Here is a 23,084-nt window from a genome sequence, read left to right as displayed (position 1 = left end):
GGTGCTGAAAGACCCTCCAAGTGTCCCTATTTTCCAGGGGCAGTCCCTGATTTAGAGAAGCCATTTCTGATTTGATCCCAGAATGTCCTATTTTTTCCTTAGGACGTCCCTATTTTCATTGGAGAAATGTTGGAGGGTATGGATTTCTTCAACCCCTGAGCCATCTGAAGGCAGCCCTGTATAGGGAAGTTTTAATGTTTAATGGTTTATTATGTTTTTAGATGCGTTGGAAGCCTCCCAGAGTAATAGCTTGTCAACCTTTCCCTTCTTTTGCGGGAAATTCCCTTATTATAGCATTGGGAAACAGCAGGGAGGGTTGACAGCTATGCCCAGAGTGGCTGGGGCAACCCAGTCAGATAGGTAAGGTATAAATAGCAAAATTATTATGATTACAGTGGAAGAAGAAGAAGAAGAAGAAGAAGAAGAAGAAGAAGAAGAAGAGGAAGTGTTTGGATTTGATATCCCACTTTTCACTACCCTAAGGTGTCTCAAAGCGGCTAACATTCTCCTTTCCCTTCCTCCCTCACAACAAACACTCTGTGAGGTGAGTGGGGCTGAGAGACTTCAGAGAAGTGTGACTAGCCCAAGGTCACCCAGCAGCTGCATGTGGAGGAGCGGAGACACGAACCCGGTTCCCCAGATTAGGAGTCTGCCGCTCTTAACCACTACACCAAACTGGTATCTCGGGTTAACAACTTAATTCGTTCTGGAGGTCCGTTCTTAACCTGAAACTGTTCTTAACCTGAGGCACCACTTTAGCTAACGGGGCCTCCTGCTGCCGCCGCGCGATTTCTGTCCTCATCCTGAGGTAAAGTTCTTAACCTGAGGTACTATTTCTGGGTTAGCAGAGTCTGTAACCTGGAGTTTCTGTAACCTGAAGTGTCTGTAACCCGAGGTACCACTGTATTACGATTATTGAATAGTATTGAATAGAATATTGGAGAGATGTTGGAGGGTATAACATTATCCATTCACGTTTCCCAGATGGACAAGGGACCTACTCTCCCTGTTGTTTGTTTGCTATCATGTGCAGAGGAAAACAAGAACACTTTTGCTTTCCCTGCTGCCTTCCATGTATTGGGGCTGAATGTCAGCAGTAGGGAGAGTGCTTCTTCTTCTTCTTCTTCTTCTTCTTCTTCTTCTTCTTCTTCTTCTTCATCTTCATCTGTGGGAGCAGAATTTTCAGTTATTGGGAAAGTAATTTTTGTTGGCCTTTAAAACACTTCATACTGGGAAACCTAGATTTCATGTGTTCTTGTTTTTTTAAAAAAAGAACTCCTGCAGAAGTAAAGTTCATATGACATCCAAGGTAATATAATGTAAGTTAATATAATGAGTCATAACAGGCATGGTTTAATGGCCCATTAATACATTCCTTGGATGCATTTATTATAGTGACAGCTTCATCCGCAAGAGATGTGCATTCATGGGATAGTAATATCACACCCTGAAGCCTCCTGGTGCCATTTGAGTTATTCATGAGCAAAACTCAGAGTTTTGTGATACGAGACTTACTTCCAATATAAGGCTACAGGATGGGGCTTATTCTCAACTATATATTTTATATCAGGCAAAGAAAAGGTGATATAATCCATTTATTGTGAGGCAGGAGAGGAATGCAAGATTTTCAATAACTCAACGAGCCAGAGTAGAAATGAATTCTGGAAGTATGTAACAGTTGGGATTTCTTGCAAATTGTTTCTTGCAAATCTGACCATTTATTATAGATTGGCTCTGAGGTTTGCGAGACTGGACCTTTGTGCACCCGGCAGAGGTTGTGGGTGGAACGATGGTACTAGAAGAGTGAAAAGACATCCAATTAGGCAGTGCCTACAGGACAGGGAGATGGGGCTTGTCAACCTAGGGAGGAAGCCCATCTAGGAGAAAGAAAACGGATCCTAACCCTCTCTGCCTTGTGGCTATAGTCACTCATGAGAAAGGCTTTAGGAGGAAAAATCCGTACCTGCCGCCTTGTGGGACGTCTTTTAGAGAAGAAAAGGCTAAGGAATAAACCCTACAGAGATCTGAACTTGAATCCCCAAGGCAGTTAAATGGCTTTAATCATTCTTATATCCCACCCTTGTTCTCAGAAGTGCCCAGGCAGGCTATGAGTACTCATAAAAGACAACATTAAAAGCAAAGGGTCAGCTAAGTCATTGCATGAGCAAAATTTCTGCTCATGCAACAGAACTTCCCCTCCTTCTCCTCCCACTGGATGCTCCCCAGTACCATACCCAAATCTGCTCCAGATGGTTGAGGGGAACCCTCGAACTCTGACTTCGTTGGATACAATACCAAATTCAAACCGCAATCCACGAACAAATGCAATATGCAAAAAAACATGTAACATCGCACAACTAGGGCTACTCCCGCTAAGCATTGATTAAAACCAATGCCCACTTATTTAATCAATTAACATGATAGTTGATTAATCTGCTGATTCAGTCATTGCAGTCTGCAGCCCTACTGGTTAGATAGTGGAATTAGTTAAATAGGAAGGAAATAGCTGTGTTGCGCATCAATCTTCCTTGATAATGTGCTTTTAAAAACTAGCTCCCAGATGGTGCAGTGTAAGGACTATATAATGTTACAACAGTCATCTTTCATGAGAGAGGAGAGCTTTGTGGGTACTGACCTGGAGAAAATAAACAATATGATTTATCTCTGTCTGGAAAGTAAAGTTCTATCACAGTTTGGGATTAACTTTCTCTGATGTATACTTCAGTTGATGAAATATAAGCTACTAAGTGGAACCCTTTCCCGCATCTCCTAAAGGGATGATCACTCTTTAATACTTGTGTAACATAACCCCATCAATAAATCCTTTCTGAAGTTTCATCTGCAGTGCCTTGAAGCTCCAACATTTTGTGAAAGATGCGATTGCCAGTCTGGAATTGAAGCAGGGAGGCATGGTGCATTCACAAAACTTTGTTGAGACGAGGTCTCGGGGGACCATTCGCAGTTCCTCCAAAAGCCAGCGGATAGACTCAGTGAAAACTGAATCCCAATCAGTGATCAGTTGATTTAAACTTAGTATACGGTACTTTTCACAGGGACACATATGAATAGAAGTTCTTCTTCTTTCACTTTGGGTTGGAGAGAATATATATAAAAAAACAATGTTCTGGTGAAGGTTTGTTTGTTTGTTTGTTTGCTGAATTTATATACCGCCCTATACCTAGAGGACTCAGGGCGGTTCACAGAAAAGATCACAATATATAAAATCAAAATAAGAATAACCCATTTTAAAAAAACAAAAACACCAAAGAGCCACATTTTAAAAGGGTTGTTGTTGTTGTTCAGTCGTTCAGTCGTGTCCGACTCTTCGTGACCCCATGGACCAGAGCACGCCAGGCACACCTATCCTTCACTGCCTCTCGCAGTTTGGCCAAACTCATGTTAGTAGCTTCAAGAACACTGTCCAACCATCTCATCCTCTGTTGTCCCCTTCTCCTTGTGCCCTCCATCTTTCCCAACACCAGGGTCTTTTAAAAGGGTATAGGATGTCAATCAGGTCAGCCAAAGGCCTGGTTATAAAGGAATGTTTTTGCACCTAAATGTGTACAATGAAGGCGCCAGGAGAACTTCCCTGGGGAGAGCATTCCATAGATGGGGAGCCACTGCAGAGAAGGCCCTGTTCTCGTGTTGCCACCCTCTGAACCTCTCAAGGAGAAGGCACACGAAGGAACGCCTCGGAAGATGATCTCAGGGTCTGGGTAGGCTCGTATGGAAAGAGACAGTCCTTGAGGTATTGCGGTCCTGAGCTGTTTAAGCCTTTATATGTCAAAAACAGCACTTTGAATTGGGCCCGGAAACTAATTGGTAGCCAGTGCAGTCGGACAAGGATCGGTGTAATATGCTCAAACCGCCTTGAGCAACCTGGCCGCTGAATTCTGCACTTGCTGAAGTTTCCGGACCATCTTCAGAGGCAGCCCTACATATAACACATTGCAGATTTTGTAAGTACGTTGATGGATCTGTTCATATGTCCTATATGAACCTGTGGCTTTCGTATGTCTTCATGAGCACAACACTTTGGGAAACTTTTCCGGAAATGATTGCATGTCACAGAGGTTACTTTAGAAATATCCATATTGCCTTGCTTCCTTGGGATAATTGGACGAAATGCCATTGTATATGAATATTAAATGCCTATTTGTGCAAAATGTCAGGCAGTGAGTAAAATGGTTCTGTGGCTTGAAGCGCCAGTACAGAAATATAAAAGAGCAAGATGATTAGTTGTTATGCAGGCTGCTTGGCCCATCAACTTAACTTCTAAAGCAGGGATAGAGATAGATGGTGAGCAGAGATTAGTGGCTTTGGATTCTAGCAAACTAGGCCAGTTCACAGACTTTGGGCTTTAAAATTCCAGTGGAGCCCTGTGTGATGCCAAAATTTGGCACCCTCCCACCTCTCGCCTTCCATTGTTTGTATTTGTTGTGCTCTCTTGGCTCAGTGCCCAGTATGGGTGAAGCCACCACTCTCTCCTAAATCTGCCTCTGGTTTCTGTCTAAGTATTTTCAGAGTGGCTACTTAGGGTGCAGGAGTGAGGACCCAGTGTTCCATCCGATGACAACTTGCAAGCTCTCAGTTCAAATGCTGCTTTACGCTGACACCAGTTTTAGCATGTAGCATTCATTGTAAGGATAGGAAGCCTTAACTATCAAAGCTATGAGTACATCAGGGTGCTTAATCACCTAATCCATGTTAGGGAAACTTCAGCATGAGCCATTCAGAGTCTCCTTTGGCTTGGAGACTCGAGCCAGCCTGCTTAACCACACTGCCATAAATCCATTGCACATTCCCTGCGTCTTAATAAAACTTCAGCCTGGAAGCTACATAGAGTTACGTTTACAGGCCATAATGTGTGACCTCTGGAACAGCAGTATCCAGATTTAAATTGGGTGGCGGAACTAAAGAGAAAATGGGAAGACACCATGGGGTTGTTAAGTGAGTAAGAAGGGGCAAAGGAACTTGATAAAAGATGATACAGAGGTAAGTTGGTGGTTGGTGAAGGGTAATGTGTGGGGACGATGTGAGATGCTGAAAGGACATTGAAATTATCAGTTTGTATAATGGAAATAGTTTGCACATGTCTTCCCTGTGCCGTCTCTTCACCTGACATTGTAAAACAACCACCACCACAACAACAACCAAAGACACAGTTACAGAAGGTATAATGAAATAAATTGTCCCCCCCCCCTAATTTGAAATATTTCATCTTATTTCAATTTACTCCTTGACTGTTTGTAAAGCTTGATGAAGCATTTTTTATTATTATTATTTTTTGCTGAAGATAAAGTGGGCGGCAGATCCATACTTGATATTGTATAGGACATTAGCTTCTTTCCTTTAAAGATTCCATAAATCAGCCCCTTTCATGAAAGCAAATAAACATTTTTTAAAGCATCCTTTAATGAAAGCAAATACAGATCTGAGCAAACAAATTAGAAATTATCCCCTTTGCTGTGCACATGTACAAAGATTCAGGAGCAATATTAGCATCTGTTAAGGATTCCAGGGTGAGACTCATGAATGGATTGCGGCAGATTCATACTGATCCAAGGATGCAGAATAGCCACAGGTTGGCTTGGCTTGGCTCCTGAACTGTGTGTGGTGTTCCCCTGTGAGCATCAGAAGTTCACAATGTTTTGTGTTGTTGCAGCAATGGTGTTTTATTATGCGAAGTGGCACTCGCTGTGAGAGACTGTACCTTGGATGAGCCCTTGCTTTTGTGACAGCTGTTATCTCTGTTGACAGATTAGGGGTTGAAGCCGGGATTTTCAGCACTAAGCAGTGTTAAATGATGCTCCAGACGTGCCTTGTATGGGACATGCTTGAAATTTATTTAGGAACCTAACAGAAAACATGAATACTCAAAAGATCCCCTGCAAAGGGAAAGCAAAACACATTGACTTCAGTCAGCGCTGCTTTTGGATTAATTGATTTTTGGATTGTAGCTAAAGCTGAGCCAAAAGGAGAACTGAGTTTTGGGACTGTGTTTGTGTCTCTGAAAAGAACTCATCTCAGGGGTTGCCTCAAAGGGTGCAAAATGTTCACAACGGGAGTGCTACTGCTCCTGATATGGCTGCTTACCAGGGAAGGTAAAAGGAGTGTTTGGGAGATGGGTAGAGACAGATTTTAGCTACAAAGAAGAAGAGTTTGGATTTGATATCCCGTTTTTCACTACCCGAAGGAGTCTCAAAGCGGCTAACTTTCCCTCCTTTCCCTTCCTCCCCCACAACAAACACTCTGTGAGGTGAGTGGGGCTAAGAGACTTCAGAGAAGTGTGACTAGCCCAAGGTCACCCAGCAGCTGCATGTGGAGGAGCGGAGACACGAAACCGGTTCCCCAGATTACGAGACTACCGCTCTTAACCACTACACCACACTGGCTCTCCAGTGATTGTCATGCTTGGCCCTGAGCTGGTACCAGACACAGAGATCGAACCAAAAACCCCACAGATCAAGGACCTTGAGGAGCAGGTTCCTCCTTGCCCTGAGGATCCCCTTGAGGGATCCTTTGGTGTGCGAACTGTTGAAGAACTACTGGAGCTGTCAGAAGAAAAGGAGGAGGTGGGGCCACCACCATTCAGTCCTCAAGAATACCAGCATCCATCCAGAGGCAGCGTTAATATCAATTTACGATAGGGTGGAAGGTTCACAGGCTATGAAGGACTTGGTCACAAATTGATTGACAGCTGCATGAATTATTATAGCTAGGAAGTGGAAGGGGCAAGCAGAATATAAAATGGAAGAATGGTATAAAGAGGTGTGGGATATAGCTATTAACGATAAATTAACATGTGCCATTAAGGTAAGAAATGGAATATGCAGGAGAAATGATTTTGAGGAGATATGGAGGGTGTTTGTAGAATGTGTACCTGTACTGCTAAAATGGAAAGGGATCAAATGATCGCAAGAGGTGTTGACATCTTGGGATGTTGAATAGTTACAATGGAATGGTCTCGGTGGTGGTGTGCACTTTTTATTCTAATTTATTTATGGTTATTACTTTGGCCACCTCATGAGAAGAGAAGACTCCCTGGAAAAGATCTTGATGTTTGGAAAAAATGAGGACACAAGGAGAAGGGGACGACAGAGGATGAGATGGTTGGACAGTGCTCTCAAAGCTACCAACATGAGTCTGACCAAACTGCGGGAGGCAGTAGAAGACAGGAGTGCCTGGCATGCTCTGGTCCATGGGGTCACGACTAAACAACAACTTTGTAAAAAAAAGAAGATAGCAATAAAAAAGAATAGGTAAAGGTAATGGGACCCCTGACCGTTAAGCCCAGTTGCGGACAACTGTGGGGTTGCAGCGCTCATCTCACTTTACTGGCCGATGGAGCCGGCGTTTCTCTGCAGACAGCTTCCGAGTCATGTGGCCAGCATGACTAAGCCTCTTCTGGCAAACCAGAGCAGCACACGGAAATGCCGTTTACCTTCCTGCCGGAGCGGTACCTATTTATCTACTTGCACTTTGAAATGCTTTCGAACTGCTAGGTTGGCAGGAGCAGGGACTGAGCAACGGGAGCTCACCCTGTCACAGGGATTCGAACCGCCGACCTTCTGATCGACAAGCCCTAGGCTCTGTGGTTTAGACCACAGCACCACCCAAATGGGGCAGGCCCAGGCTAAAGAGCAGCAATGTGACCTATGGACCCAGAGTCATTGCTCTGTTTATGAGTAAGGGGTCTTCTTAAGAGTTAGCAATCCCCTGAAAGCTCTTCACTACCAGCATCTGTGGCTAGGGAGTGGTCTGGGTGACCAAAAAATATAAGGTCTTCCTCTTGAGCCTTCCAGGTGCTGGAAACAACACAGGCCTGTGGCTCCTTGTGCCAGATTCTACTTTTCCCACTTTGCCTGAATTCCCTCTTCTGTTCCTTGACTTTCTTTCTGGACCCCACTTTTGGACCTAGATTGATTCTCCATGCTTGAGCTTGGTTTGTTTGGAAGGTGCTGCACTTGGGACTCTGCTTATATCTCCTGAGCTTGGGACCCTTAGCGCCTGAGAGCCAGTGTGGTGTAGTGGTTAAGAGCAGTAGACTCGTAATCTGGTGAACTGGGTTCGTGTCTCCACTCCTCCACATGCAGCTTCTGGGTGACCTTGTGCTAGTCACACTTCTCTGAAGTCTCTCAGCCTCACTCACCTCACAGTGTGTTTGTTGTGGGGGAGGAAGGGAAAGGAGAATGTTAGCCTCTTTGAGACTTCTTCGGGTAGTGATAAAGCTGGATATCAAATCCAAACACTTCTTCCGAGGGCAACCACTTGGAGCATGGCAGTGGCAGTCATTTGTCTGTCCCCTGGATGGACCCCCTCCCCAAAAATATTATTTATCATTTATTTATTTATTTCATAAAATTTATACACCACTTGATTGTTTACAAAGCTCAAAGCTGTTTACAAAAAATATAAAGCAAGAAAATCAAGGGGGGGCACATCCATACTTTAAACTGTACAAAAGTTAAAATACTAAAACAGATTAAAATTACCTCAGTTTTCTAAGCATCTGGGTGGGCTTGTCGAAACAAGAAGAATTGTTAGGATTCTGCTTATTCCCTCTCCCATCCAGAACTCGTATCATTTCCAATTGTAGTGAAGATGAGCTTGCCACTGGGCAGCCCTGATTATTCAGTGGTAAAGAAAATATAGAACTCTGGAATTGTTTCTGGTACCATGTATATTGAAGCCATGTCATGGTGAACCAGCACCATTGCGAAAAGCGGGGGAGGGTGGGCTTTCAGTCAAAACTCACCGGAACTCAGTTCTGGCACCTCTCCGATGGGCACCATTGCCATTCTAAGCAAATGTGGCAGGTAAACATGTGAATCCACTCAGCTGTAATTTAATCATGTGATGTGAAAATTCTCATTTGAAAAAGCGAACTCCTTCTTGATGAGGAATATATGTGTAAGGGACGTGGGTGGTGCTGTGGGTTAAGCCACAGAGCCTAGGGTTTGCCGATCAGAAAGTTGGCGGTTCAAATCCCCGCAATGAGATGAGCTCCTGTTGCTCGGTCCCTGCTCCTGCCCACCTAGCAGTTCGAAAGCGCACCAAAGTGCAAGTAGATAAATAGGTACCGCTCCGGTGGGAAGGTAAACGGCATTTCCGTGCGTTGCTCTGGTTCACCAGAAGTGGCTTAGTCATGTTGGCCACATGACCCAGAAGCTGGCTGCGGACAAACGCCGGCTCCCTCGTTCTATAGAGCGAGATGAGCGCTGCACCCCCAGAGTCGTCCATGACTGGACCTAATGGTCAGGGGTCCCTTTACCTTTACCTTTATGTATGTATATACCTCACACCTTTCCGTAGGTGGGTGGAATTAATTGTTTGCAACGATTCGGTTTTTGTCACCGTGACACTTTCAGAAAACAGAATATATTAAACATTTTAATCCCTGCTAAGGAACTGATCAGGCCCGAGAGGAAAGCCTAAGAGATAATGCAACGCAGATGGCATGGATATAATCACAACTCACAGCGTATAGGGCTGTCAGCGCTCTCCAGTCAGGAAACAATACAGTTCCGTAACAATGTACCATATTCGTGTTCCCAATCTGGCACAATTACATCTTAAAACTTGAATCAGCACAATCCCTTTGTCTTCTTTCCTGCTACCTAAGGTTTAGCGTTAAGGCTGCTACAGGAAACGGCGAGGGGAGGGAGGATTTTGCCACACAAAGCTCGGCATCCCAATTTTTCAAGCTCAGAAATTCTCTGGAACTGCAGGTGCTCCAAAGGCTTTAAATTTTTTTCTTTTTCTTTGAGATGCTCAAAACAGAGCATCTCACATATGTTGCTGTATCACCTGGCGGGGTGTGCTTCTCACACGCTGTGCTACTTCTAACCAAGAGGTAGGTGTGAATTGCTTTTAACTCAGCAGGTTTGGCCTTGCCCTTTTAAATTGGCTCAGAGTTACCCAGCTCTGGGCCTCGTTTTTGACGCACGTTTTTTCCTTTCTAGCAGAAAGCGAAGTGACCAATCACTAACCAGCTGTTTGGACTATTTTGGCATCCTGGGCACAATCTGCTGGTTTCTCTGTCCTCTTCACCAGAACATATAGATGACCACCCAGTTATGCATACACTCCATCCTGCACACATCTGCTTGACACTAACCAGTGTCTGCATTCACACATAGTGTGAAACCACGATTCAGTACTGCCGTACTTGTCTGCGGGCGGCGCTGTGGTCTAAACCACTGAGCCTCTTGGGCTTGCTGATCAGAAAGTCAGCGGTTCGAATCTCTGCAACAGAGTGAGCTCCCATTGCTCTGTCCCAACTCCTGCCAACCTAGCATTTCGAAAGCACACCAGTGCAAGTAGATAAATAGGTACCACTGCGGTGGGAAGGTAAATGGCATTTCTGTGTGCTCTGGTTTCCATCACAGTTCCATCATTGCACCAGAAGCGGTTTCCCTCAGCCTCAAAGTGAGATGAGTGCTGCACCTCATAGTCGCCTTTGACTGGACCTAATAGTCCAGGGGTCCTTAAGGAAGAATTCCTTGTTGGTTTTTAGAAGATGTGTGTGTGTGTGTGTGTGTGTGTGTGTGTGTGTAAAAATTATGGTCAGCTTTTTATGGTATTTGTTTTGTTTTATTACGCTGGCACTGTGTTCGGTCGCTGCCTCACTTACGCCTGTATTTTTTAGAAGTGTTGTGTTTTACATTATGATTTTAAAAACAAAATCGAAAATTCTTTCTAGTAGCACCTTAGAGACCAACTGAGTTTGTTCCTGGTATGAGCTTTCGTGTGCATGCACACTTCTTCAGATATGATTTTAGGTGTTGTGAGCCACATTGGAAGGCAGGAGCTTTTAATACCAAAATAAAAATAAGGCGGCTGGTTTGTAATCTTTACGCAAATTTCAATATTCCATCCCCAATGGGATTAACTTCACTGGAATTATTTCAAAAACGCCACAAGGCATCATTTCTCATTTTGGATCAGAGACAGGATAATGTTTTCCATTGATAAGCTTAAACCTGTGGCCTAATAAGTTCTTTGAAGGCATGGCATGGCAAATTAAGATGTCTTTTCAAATGCTTTATTGATAGTTTGCATATTTCCATATGACTTTGGGTATTAATATCCCCGCAACAAGCACAGCAAATAGTTTTCTTGTTACACTGAACAATAATCCATTGATAGCTGCTCTAATTGCCAAGGATTAAGACGCTAAAGAATAGTAACGATTTCTTATCCCTCCATTTACCAATCTGTAAATAGTTTGCTAACCCCAGCATCTCAACTTTAATGGTTTTGCTGCTTATGGATGAGATTTCTCTACAGACTCTGTGTTTCCTTTCTGACGGTTGAGAATGAATACAATTTATTATGCCGAAAGGGTGCAAGGGATACTGTAACGATACTAGGGATACAGTCAAATATACTCTTACCTTAAAGCAAGCTACACTGAATGCAGTGGAATGCATTTTTGAGCAGCCCTTTGTAAGATCGGACTGTATGCTCTGCATGGCTTTGCTATGGAAATGCTGCAACAACTGAAGTACTGTGTGACTGAAGGATATACTGTGATAACATTTTCCAGCTCAAAACTTCATCAAGGCACATTGGTGGATTTAGGGTAAAACTTTTGAAATGCACACACGGAACTTAATTGTATACTCTAAAAAAATTATATGTGTGCAGAAATAGGACAGAATGGACTTAGAATAAAAGCAGATGGACCTGGGACAAAAAATAGACTGATCAGTTAATCCCTAAAATAAAGATTTATGCGATTGTGCTGCACAAGATGCTGAAACTCCAAAAAATAGCATGCAGCAACAAACCATTGATGAAGACCCTTTGGACAGCAGGATTTGAAGTGAAGCGTTGGTTTTTCTCTCCACCATGACTAGCTGAGTGGGTGGGGTGTTATCTGAGACCTCTTCTCTGACTTTGCATTTATCTGGCACAATGACCGTTCCCCACATTAAATGGGGAGCGACTTTTGCGTGGTCGTGCGCAGCCCCCTTGGACCCCAAAGTGGCCCCTGCCAGTTCAGGCTGGCATCGCCTCCCCCAGGCTGGATACCTGTGGTCCCCGCCTACCTCAGCCAGCGTCCAATCCCGCATGAGGGAGGCGTTGCCAGGGAGATTGGCCAGGTAAGGGGGAGGGACCATCCAGCCCACACAATAGAAGGCGTAGCTTACCTGGGGAAACGGCAGTCAGGCTCCAGAGCTTCTCCCACCCTCTGCTCCCTCAATTAATGCTTAATTTTGCAGGTTAACCTCTTCTCCACAGGTACGCAGGTGCTGCTATATCAAGGCCACTGTTGAAGGGCCGGAAAGGAATTTCCCTGCATTGGCAGGTTTCGTGTTTCCCGTAGCAAAACGTCACACCTTTGGCAGTTTCAGGCCTTGGGGGGAATCCTTTAGACATCTTCCTCAAAGGGTGTGGGGGTGTGGGGCGGTGACCCCATGCCCCCAGTGCGGCTGCGATACCAGGGTTCCCATTAAAGGGGTATTGGGTGGAGGCATTGACCATACGCCAAGAGATTGTCATTGCCCTCCCCCTCTAACGATGGCAAAGGGGGGGGGGCTCTCTGCTTGAACATATGTTCTCCAGAGCCAGCCCAATCCCCACACATTCTGGATAACCCTGAAGTTCCCCAGATCCCCGGCTGGGGGCTGGGAAGGATAAACGCCCAATGCCGGAGCCAAGGTCTCCCTACACCTGAATCTTAATAAAGTTGTGGCCAATTTCAATCCCATAGCACGTTGTCTTGTGTCATTATTCCTCTCAGGGGTCGCCTGGGGTTTGGGGGACTCCGCCTGTCCATGCAATATTGTTGTACAGGTGGCAAAAAAATTACACTAAATCCCCTTTCTATTGTATGTATGCTTTCAAAGTCCCTATCTGTAATCCAGCACTGGTCATTGTCGGAGGAAAGATCCTCAGTTTCATAGATCATCTTCTTTACATCTTAATCCTAAATCTGTAAACCGCTTAGAGGTTTCATTTACAGTGAAGCAGTATACAGATATTGTTTAAGAAATTAAGTGAAAAAGAAGTGGAAGTTATTTAAAGCAAAGCTTTATTGATTTTTTGTGCAATAAGATCCCAAGCAGGTAACTTCCTGCAATGTCTGGCACACTCATATGAGAGCAGGATGGAATTCTATGCAAGAAGAACCTTTCAGAGCCACCAAGTCAAAATGAGCATTTCTTTTACACTGTTCTGCCTTTGTCTATGCAGCTTCTAATAGCTGTTGGAGGACGATCATTTTCTATTTTCAACCCCGTATTGAAAAGCATTCTTCTGTTTGTGGGTTTGCATTGATAATAGCTTCATTTATCACGAAACTGGATGCAGCGCACTTTTATCTGCCAGTGTAACAGTCTCTAATTAGAATCCTTTAGTTCCACTTAGTTGTTTATCATTCTTTCTTTGGCATTCTGTCTTTAAAGTGAGCTCTAAATTTTATAAGTTTCTCTTTCCATTTAAACCTATTATATCAGTCCCTGTTAAATGCACAATAGAGGTAAGCAGATTAGCAACCATCCATTTTTTTAAATTTTTTTATAAAAAAAGGTTGTCTTTGGGGCACCTGAGTACTGTACATTCATATCAGCACTCTTCTTTTTTCTGTTTCATCTACCACTGTAATTTAATTTATCTGCATCAGACAATTTTGTGGCTGCGTTTAACATCTAATTAAAAAGGAAAGCAATCCAGGTTTTTTTTTGGGGGGGGGGGTCCTTGGCACTCAAACTGATTATAGAAATTAATGATAATGACAGATGAGGCTATAAACCACAGCAGACTCTCAATATGGCTTCATATTTGAAACAATTTTTATTTTGATCTGCGCAGCATTCAAGGATCACATGCTGGTCCAAAATCATTCTTGCCTGCTTTTGAAGGAGTTGCCCTGCCTAACTGAGTTGCTTTTCTCTGAATTACATCTAGGCATTTGGCTTTTTGATACCGTGGATTGTGAATATTAGAATTAAAAGTATTTGGAGGCCCCATTACTTGGAATTTATTTCATCAGTAGGATGAGCTCAATGACAGACACTAACAGCCCTGAATTTTCTAAGCACAATGCAATGGACAAAGGCTTTACCTCTGCCAGTAGGACATCACAAAGCTAGTTTGCAAACTTAGTACAAATAAGGGATGACAGAGCTGAGAGTGACTCAGGAGAAATGGACCATCTCTAGGGATTGCTGTACACTGTGGAGTCAGCAGTTTTGTCCAGAATCCTTTTCTAGTGAGAATGTGATTCGGTCAGCATAATGTGGAAGATCTGCTTTGCCTCACACAGATGCTAGTTAAAGCAGTGTTTTTGTGTGCTGTTTGGTGTGCCATTGCAGCAGCATGCCACAACAACTGTGCTACTTTTTTGTTGAAGACACTAAGCATTACGGTCAAACCTTGGGTTACAAACGCTGCGGGTTGCGCGTTTTCAGGTTGCAGACTGCGGCGAATCCGGAAGTACCGGAATGGGTTACTTCCGGGTTTCGGCACTCACGCATGCGCAGAAACACAGAATGACATCACGTGCATGCGCAGAAGCACCGAATCGCGTCATGGGCGTGCGCAGACGCGGTGCTTCAGGCTGCGAACGCTGCAGGTTGCGAACTTGCCTCCCGCACGGATCACGTTCACAACCCGAGGTATGACTGTACACAAGTTGGCACATACACAACACACCACTACAGGCAATATTTTGAAAATGTTGGATGAGTCTTGTTTCAGTTGATCTAAATTTATTGACAAATTGACAATAATGAAACAATTGTTTAGTATGATTGTCCAGAAGTCTATATTTAATTTCTCCTTGATAGAAGATGTCTTGCAGGTGTGTGTGTATGGGGGGGGGGGTTACACTGCCATTGAACACTGCTATTAAAGAATTGTATTTCTGATCTGTGTTTAATACTTCACATAAGTTATTTCACATTGATTACTTGCTCGTACCTTTCACCAGGAATCAAGGAGCAGCCATACATATGCAAGAGAGAACCAGCTTATGCATGCTTTCTCATTACAGCAGTTTCTGTAATAGGGAAACTGGGGAAACTGCCCCATGCCATTGCCCCATCTAAATCAATATCATCTACACTGACTGGCAGCAGCTCTCCAGAGCTTTCTCAATTCTTCCAAGAGATATCAAGGACTGAACTGCAGGATTCTTTCATGCAAAGCATTTATTCTGCCCTTTGAAATACAGGCCTTTGCCTGGCTTGTCTCTTGGGCAGTGGAAGATTTAGTGGAGGGAGGGCAAATCTACCCTGTTGTGGGACTGCTTCTCTGGTCCAACATGGGATGCAGGTGGCGCTGTGGTCTAAACCACTGAGCCTCTTGGGCTTACCAATCAGAAGGTTGGCAGTTCGAATCCCCGCAACGGGGTGAGCTCCCGTTGCTCAGTCCCAGCTCCTGCCAACCTAGCAGTTCAAAAGCATGCCAGTGCAAGTAGATAAATAGGTACTGTTGTGCTGGGAAGGTAAACTGCGTTTCCGTGCGCTCTGGTTTCTGCCATGGTGTTTCTGTTGCACCAGAAGTGTTTTAGCCATGCTGGCCACATGACCCAAAAAACTGTCTGTGGACAAAGGCCGGCTCCCTCAGCCTGAAAGCGAGATGAGCGCCGCAACTTCATAGTCACCTTTGACTGGACTTAACCATCCAGGGGTGCTTTACCTTTTTTTACCTTCTCTGGTTCAGTAGTAGCTGGTGTGATGGTGTCGCATGACTTCCTAATGCGGAAGCTGCTGTCAATAACCAAGACAGAGAGGGGTGCAGTGGCAGGTTGGTTGGTGCAGTGGCAGAGCCAATCTGATGCTCCCATCTCTGCACCCACACTGGGGTGAGCTCTGCATTGCCTCCCAGCTTGGTTAACAGCAACGACCTCCATGTGGGGAAGTCCTGTAAGTCAAGCCACCCCATCCTGCCAGCTGCTACCATTCCGTTTTTGGGGGATTCCAGCATTTTCATCACCCCAATTTGCTATACAGTTGCTGCCGTTGAAATGTACGGAAAGACTTTGGGAAGCTCTGGGGTGCCGTTGCTGTAGGAGACTTTGGATGTGCGGTGTGTTACACTTCGACAAACTTTCATCCAGCATCCAAAGCAAAAAATTAAAATGCAGTGTCGGACTGTGCTGATAGACTGCTGATAGAGTCTGACATGTTTTTCTCTGTCTCTCTCTCTCTCTAAAAAAAGGTTACCTACATCTACAGAATGCTGACCAATGCACTAATGTTAGGCACCTTTGCAGATAAATCAATATGTGTCTGTTGCTGTCAGCCATTGCCTATATCTAATTTCTTGGAGCCGAGTAATTCTCAAAAACATGTGCAATTTCTAGTTCGCTAAAGCTGTGATCCTGTAAGTAAGTCCCAATGAAGTGTGTGATTTTATACCTATTCAAAGCAGGAATTGGAAGCTCCATTAATTTATTAGCTTAATTTCTATCCTACCTTTCCACCAAATGATGAGCTTTCCAGAAGGTGGGTTGTTGTTGCCTACTGGGAGGGAGAAAGGGGAACAGTGAGGAGGTACAGTAGGTGTAGTGCGAACACAGCAGTGGAGCCAATCTGGCACTCCTGCCAATACATTTGCACTGTGCTGACCTTCCCACTGCCTTGCCCTTTACCCTCCCAGTGAACAACAGCAACCCACTAGCTAGGCAGCTAGTGCAGTGGCTCCTGGCAAGCGGTCTCGTTTAATTAAACAGAACTTGTTGCAAAGTACTACCTGTATCTTCGGTTTGTATGTAACAACAAAGCCATTTCCCTTCCCCGGGGAAATGGAGTTGTGGGCTGGATGCAAGCCCGCCCCGTGCACAGGGGTGTGGCTAGCCCCTGCGTCATAGGGAATCCCCTCCGTATCACACACTAGGCCAACCAGTGTGGTCGGCCAGGGGGCATGGATCACACCATTTAAGCAGCCCATAGGCAGGAACTTGCCCTCTTTTTCTGGTTCCCGCTTACTCAGTTCTCCCTCCCTCCCTTCCTAAGATTAGGCTCTTAATCCTTAGACCTTGCTATGGACCTCAGTTGGTCGCCTGTTGAAGTGGCCTGGTAGGGATGTTTTTTCCGCTTGGCAAATTGGCACCAGCCATTTGGTTTTTCACCTACCTCGTAGCAAATCGTCACAGCTTTGTAAGGTTTGGTGATTAGGCATTGGAGTATTTGGTTGGAGGTGAAGGGAGGTAGAGGCCATCACCTACCCCTCCTATTTCAAGGGTATTCCGTTAAAGGAATCTGGGGGTGGCGGTGTGGCCCCATCCAAAGCCTAGGGCCATGGCACAACCCCTATTGGTGACCCCGGTGGAGCTCCTAGTTGATGTGCATCAACAGGGCTCCCCCTACTGGTGATTAACCCTTCTGAGACTTCCTGCATGGTGGACAGGAGTCAGATATAGTTGGTTTGGTTCCAGTGCCTAAGCCAATACCACTCACATTCTGTAACCAATAAAGTTGTGGCCTTTTTTAGCCCATTAACCTAAAATACTGGTGTCAAGTGTCTTTATTCCAACAAAGGGGGAGCGTTTGGGGCCTTGCCACGCAAGCCAGGATTCACATGAAGTGAAACCGAATGCTGCAGGAGTCTATCTCCCCACTGTCTTAGTAAGCATGTAAGCTCAGGACTTTGCTCGGGCTTGTTTCAGCTCACTCACACAAGCGCTGAACTGTGGTTGAGAATTAGGTGCAAACTGGAACAGTGAGTTTTATAGCCAAATACAAACTTGGAAATGAGTTTCCCTCATTCATCTTTAACACACTCTCCAGTGATTTCCCCCAGCTTCACAATTGGACATTATAGAAATGAATTTATTTATTCATTTGTGTGGCGACCCAATAACAGGCATTCTCTGGGCGGCTCCCCAAAATTAAAGAGATAAAATATAACATTGAAAATGCAACGGAAAGCCATAAAAGCAGCATTAAAATGGTTCTTTCTGGCAGATCTACAGCAAAATAGAAAATGTAAAATTGAGGATCCCAGATCTATAAAAAAACACAAGTTGTTATAAAAAGTGAATGAAAAAGGTCTTCAGAAGAATAAAGCGCTTCTGCCTTTTTCATTTCTTATGCCGTATGTGAACATTCTTAGTTCATTATGTTTCTTTCTAGGTATGTCTTCTGGCTAATAGGCACTAAATTGAGCTCTCATGTGTGTTCAGGCTCCTTCAGTCTTTCAGAAATATTTGCCTCATAGGCGACTGTTCATTACTGAAGCTGTTCCATTTGACCGTTTTCCTTGTGACAGGGAGTGGAGGAGGAATATTTTCTTAGGGAGATAGTTCTAATAATGTATGTTAAATAAATATGACTGTGGACAGAGTAAATGGTATTCTCTCTTTTATTCTCTCCCCCTCCTCGTTATTTCCTTGACTAATTACGGCTCTAATGGAGTGTAGGCTCAAAGTGATAATGGGGCATATTTAGAGGAGTTCTATAGGAAATGTAATTTTCAGCAATTCTCTCCCTCCCTCCTCCCCTATAGATACCTTGTGTCAAACAGAAATTATCACATGGTACTTCGAGAAAATGATGGTGTTCATATCAGGGTTCATATCAGGTGAGGGGAATGCTTTACCCACCTGCCTTGCCCAACCCTCCAGCCTCTGGGAGCTGTTTCCAGAGGAAGAATTGGAAGAGAAATGGGAGTCTCTGCTGACCAGGCAAGGACTTGTTCCATCAGCCTTGCCCTACCGTTGCTGAATGATGTTGCCTTATTCTATTTGATAATACTGTGAAATTGCATGTCTGTTTGAAGGGGACTGGTTTAACAAACAGAAACAAAGGGTTTTTGTGGAGGGGGATTTTGAGGTTGCCCCAAGTCACTCATTAATGAAGTTCTAGTGTTCCTTGTCCCTTGTTGTTGTTGTTGTTGTTCAGTCGTTCAGTCGTGTCCGACTCTTCGTGACCCCATGGACCAGAGCACGCCAGGCACCCCTATCCTTCACTGCCTCTCGCAGTTTGGCCAAACTCATGTTGGTAGCTTCGAGAACACTGTCCAATCATCTCATCCTCTGTCGTCCCCTTCTCCTTGTGCCCTCCATCTTTCCCAACATCAGGGTCTTTTCTAGGGAGTCTTCTCTTCTCATGAGGTGGCCAAAGTACTGGAGCCTCAACTTCAGGATCTGTCCTTCTAGTGAGCACTCAGGGCTGATTTCTTTGAGAATGGATAGGTTTGATCTTCTTGCAGTCCATGGGATTCTCAAGAGTCTCCTCCAGCACCATAATTCAAAAGCATCAATTCTTCGGCAATCAGCCTTGTCCCTTACTGGATAGGAAATGGTTTAACACAGCTAGCAGCCCAGTGAATCCTTACTGATCTGAAGTCTAAGCCAATCTGCCACAGAGCAAAAGGATTTAGCCAGTAGCATGACTAGATAAATCTGCTTCTCTTTTCTGAACGATGGAGTGCTTTTCATGTTTCTTCCCTTTTCTTCCCTTTCCTCTTTTCAGTATTGCTGGAAATGATGCAAATCTGCTTCGGCCATGTGTAGTCATAGATGTCATAATTCATGTGCGTTACTTTCCCCAGCAAGACATGTCCGCTGTAGAAACCTCTTCCTTAAACCATAAGAAAAGTGTTTGTAACTAGGAAAGTTGTGGATGTGTGGTAGAGCTACCATGGTGATCGCATTACTGCTAAGTCTTGTTTTCCAACCACAATTGATTTTCAGCACATTATGCCGTAATTTAAAAACAACAACACAGAAACCTGAAATCCTTGTGTTACGATCTCTTGCAGGCAGTGCTGGAACACCTGTTATTTTCAATGAGAATGGAGATGCACCTGGGCGCTATGATATCTTTCAATATCAGCTAAACAACAGGACCGCAGAATACAAAATCATTGGACACTGGACAAACCAGCTTCATCTAAGTGTAAGTCAATGTACATTGTTATTTTCAATTGTACAGTTTAGCTCATTTGGCTACTCTTAATTAAGAGGAGCAAAATAAAACAGAATGCTCCTTGCACTGTTCTCTCGGAGCTTCTAAACAATGTGTTTCTCAAACTTAAGCCATTCCTGTTAAAGAATACTAAAAGGGTCGGTATCAAAAGAGAAGGCACAGGTGTTGCTTCATACTGTTTGTGATTAATATAAAATAAACATACAGTTGTTTTGGACAATAGTGTCACCACTAAAACATCAGAGACCTCTTTTGTATCAGGCCAAAGGCCCCTCTAGTCCAGCATGTTGTTTTCACAGTGGCCAGCCAGAGGCCTATGAGAAGCCCATAAGCAGAACATGAGCACAACAGCATTCTCCTTATCTGTGATTCACCAAAACTAATATTCAGAGACCTACTGCCTCCAAGATATGCCTGATAATTCACCATTCTGCTTGGGATTGATGGGAACTGGGGTCAAACAGCATGTTGGGGGGCAGGGACTGTTTTATGTGCTATACTGGAATACAAAACAAGGTGCTGGATAACTCCTCCCATTTGTAAAAAGAGATTGTTTACTTTTTCTTAACTCCTATGATCATTTGATTAATGAATTATTGTTTCATTTCTTCTTTTTAAAACAAAATTTATTCACAAATAAGAACAATATACAAAATGTTTCTTTAAACTGTGTTCCAGCATTGCATTCATTTAATACGTGCTGGTTAATTAGGTACGATCAAATGTTCAGGTACATGTGATCAAGATGGATTAGTCAGGACTGTGGTTTTGAAACCGTGTTCCGGAGAATGATGGGGTTACCAGAAAAGCTGTCCAAGTTATTCAGTGTAGTGCTGGATGTTGCATTGTCCACCTTTGCATGCAGTAATTGTGGACAAGCTTTCCCGAAATACAGCTCCCCTACCAATATCAGAGATTGGTACTGGGTGTGTTAACATCTATGCACATGGGCCAGCGGTGGAGCCCAACAAACCTGTACACCACTTGAATAGAGCTGAATGGAATGTGTCTCCAGAACAACCCTTGAGATATTGTAGACCCACAGCTCCCGTCATCACTGACCATTGGCTGTGCTGGCTGTGGATGAAGGCAGTTATAATCCAATAACATATGAAGGGCAACCTGCTGGCTACCCTGAGCTATAATATCACCCCAAATCCTCCCCATTAGGGAAAAGTTCTGCAGCAGGTGCTCAGGGCTCCTTTGACAGAGCAAACGAAATGGGAAGCATTTGATAAATGCTGGGCTAGGAGCTACAGCGAAGTGTGGGCTATGATCCCAGAAGACAGGCCCATGCAAATATATATTTTTAGTGAAATGCCATAGTTAATGTGTAAAATCAAAGCTGGATTTTGAGTTGGCTATTTACCCCCTCCCCCAAATTAAAAAAAAATACTATATAAGTATCAAATAAAGGGGTGCAAACCTTTAAAGGCTTCATTTATCACTGTGTATTTCCTGACAGACCAAACGGGCATCATGTAGCTTTGGTTCGTAGTGTAACAGGCCCATGATAAACAATAACAAAAAGAACAGTGTAAGTATTTACAAATGATTGTTCCTCGGAGACTACTTTGCAGTAATTATCAGTGTGCTAGCAACAGTAATGCATATAATAGCTTCCCGTTTCCAGCCACTACAGTGATAAACCACCTTTACCATATCTGCTCTTTTCTTTCTATTGCTCCCTGGCAAGAGGCCATCCAGCTCTTTCTTGGGTGCAAAGACAAAGCTGTGGTCTTTGGCTCAGGAGCTGGAATCGGTTCCTCCTCTTTTCTGTGGCCTTGAGTCCGCACCTAAACTATCAATCTCTGCTGACAAGAAAACAAGGAAGAGGAATACAAAGGAAGCAAGAAATATTTAATTAAAAAATGTTTAAAAAAGAAAGGAAGAAGAAGAAGAAGAAGAGTTTGGATTTGATATCCCGCTTTTCACTACCCGAAGGAGTCTCAAAGCGGCTAACATTCTCCTTTCCCTTCCTCCCCCACAACAAACACTCTGTGAGGTGAGTGGGGCTGAGAGACTTCAGAGAAGTGTGACTAGCCCAAGGTCACCCAGCAGCTGCATGTGGAGGAGTGGAGACGTGAAGAAGAAGAAGAAGAAGACGAAGAAGAAGAAGAAGAAGAAGAAAAAGAAGTGAGGGACAGTTTTAGGATGCAGTTCCAGTCTGGAAACTTTGTAGTTAAGAGGAAAAAGTCCGTTGTTTCCAGGCATTTTGCACTCCTGATAAATTTTAGGTTTTGTGTACGGCTACCATTCAGTGCTACTATCCCCGTGAGTGCATTTTTAACGACTGTTTTCAGCTTTATTTGGATGTAATTCTCCCCCCCCCCAAAAAAACAGATTGACTGAATCAGCTCTGCTTTATTTCCAGTTGTACAGTTGCTTTTATGCCTATACTCTGTTTAGATCTGATGCGCAGACATGGTGCTCTATTAATTAAAAAACAAGTCCGGGTTTACAATTTCTGATGATATGATTAGTTAGAGGTGTGTGTGTGTGTGTGTGTGTGTGTGTGTTTAAAGGAATGACAGACTAATCAAAACCCTTGGCAGACAGGAACATGCATTCCAGATTATGTGAACCAGTTGATTTACTGGTAGTCTATTGACTTTTATCCTACGACTTTGGGGAGTGGTGGTTAATCTGTGGCCCTCTAGATTCTGTTGACTCCAACTCCCATCAGCCCAAGCTAGCATGGTCAATGGTCAGGGGTGATGGGAGTTGTAGTCCAACAATGTCTGCCGGTCCTTAATAACTTCTAGAGAGGGCTACAAGTTCCCCATCCCTGTCTTTGAGGAATTAAGCTAATAACACACATACCTTTGGAAATCCAATCAAGTCTTAAGATGTGAGCTTTGGACATTGCCTTTTTATTACACTTGCACTTATTTCTGCGGTTCATTAAGCTTCATTAGAGTTATTACTCTGCTACAATTTGTGTGTTGTAGATAATTAGGAGATTCACTTTGCTTAGCTCCGAGTCGGGGGCTTTGCTCAGATTGCTCCTCAACCATTAAGCTCCACTGAGTGGCATTTGACAAGTCATGGTCATTGTAAAGTTGTAATGATAAAATCAAATAATGCTGCGCATGCTCCCCTGAGCTCCTTAGAATAGAGGTGGAGAACCCCTGGCCCCCCCAATGCCAGATTACTGCTCCCATCATCCCTGACCACTTCCAGGTTTGCTGTATTTGT

At 44.0% G+C, this 23,084-nt stretch overlaps 1 protein-coding gene across 1 annotated transcript in view; it reads left to right on the top strand.

Annotated features, from left to right (window-relative positions):
* The window catches only part of LOC117054564 (metabotropic glutamate receptor 8), a 248,197-nt gene that overhangs the window by 135,404 nt on the left and 89,709 nt on the right, over positions 1–23,084 (top strand). Inside the window, exon 6 of the mRNA XM_033163522.1 lies at positions 19,720–19,856. Coding sequence (XP_033019413.1) covers positions 19,720–19,856 — 137 coding nt within the window. The remainder of the gene's footprint in view (positions 1–19,719; positions 19,857–23,084) is intronic.

This window comes from Lacerta agilis, chromosome 10 (assembly GCF_009819535.1).
Source record: "Lacerta agilis isolate rLacAgi1 chromosome 10, rLacAgi1.pri, whole genome shotgun sequence".
Lineage (NCBI taxonomy): Eukaryota > Metazoa > Chordata > Lepidosauria > Squamata > Lacertidae > Lacerta > Lacerta agilis.
Note: the sequence above shows the minus strand (reverse complement) of the source record. Positions and strands in the feature narration are given on the sequence as shown.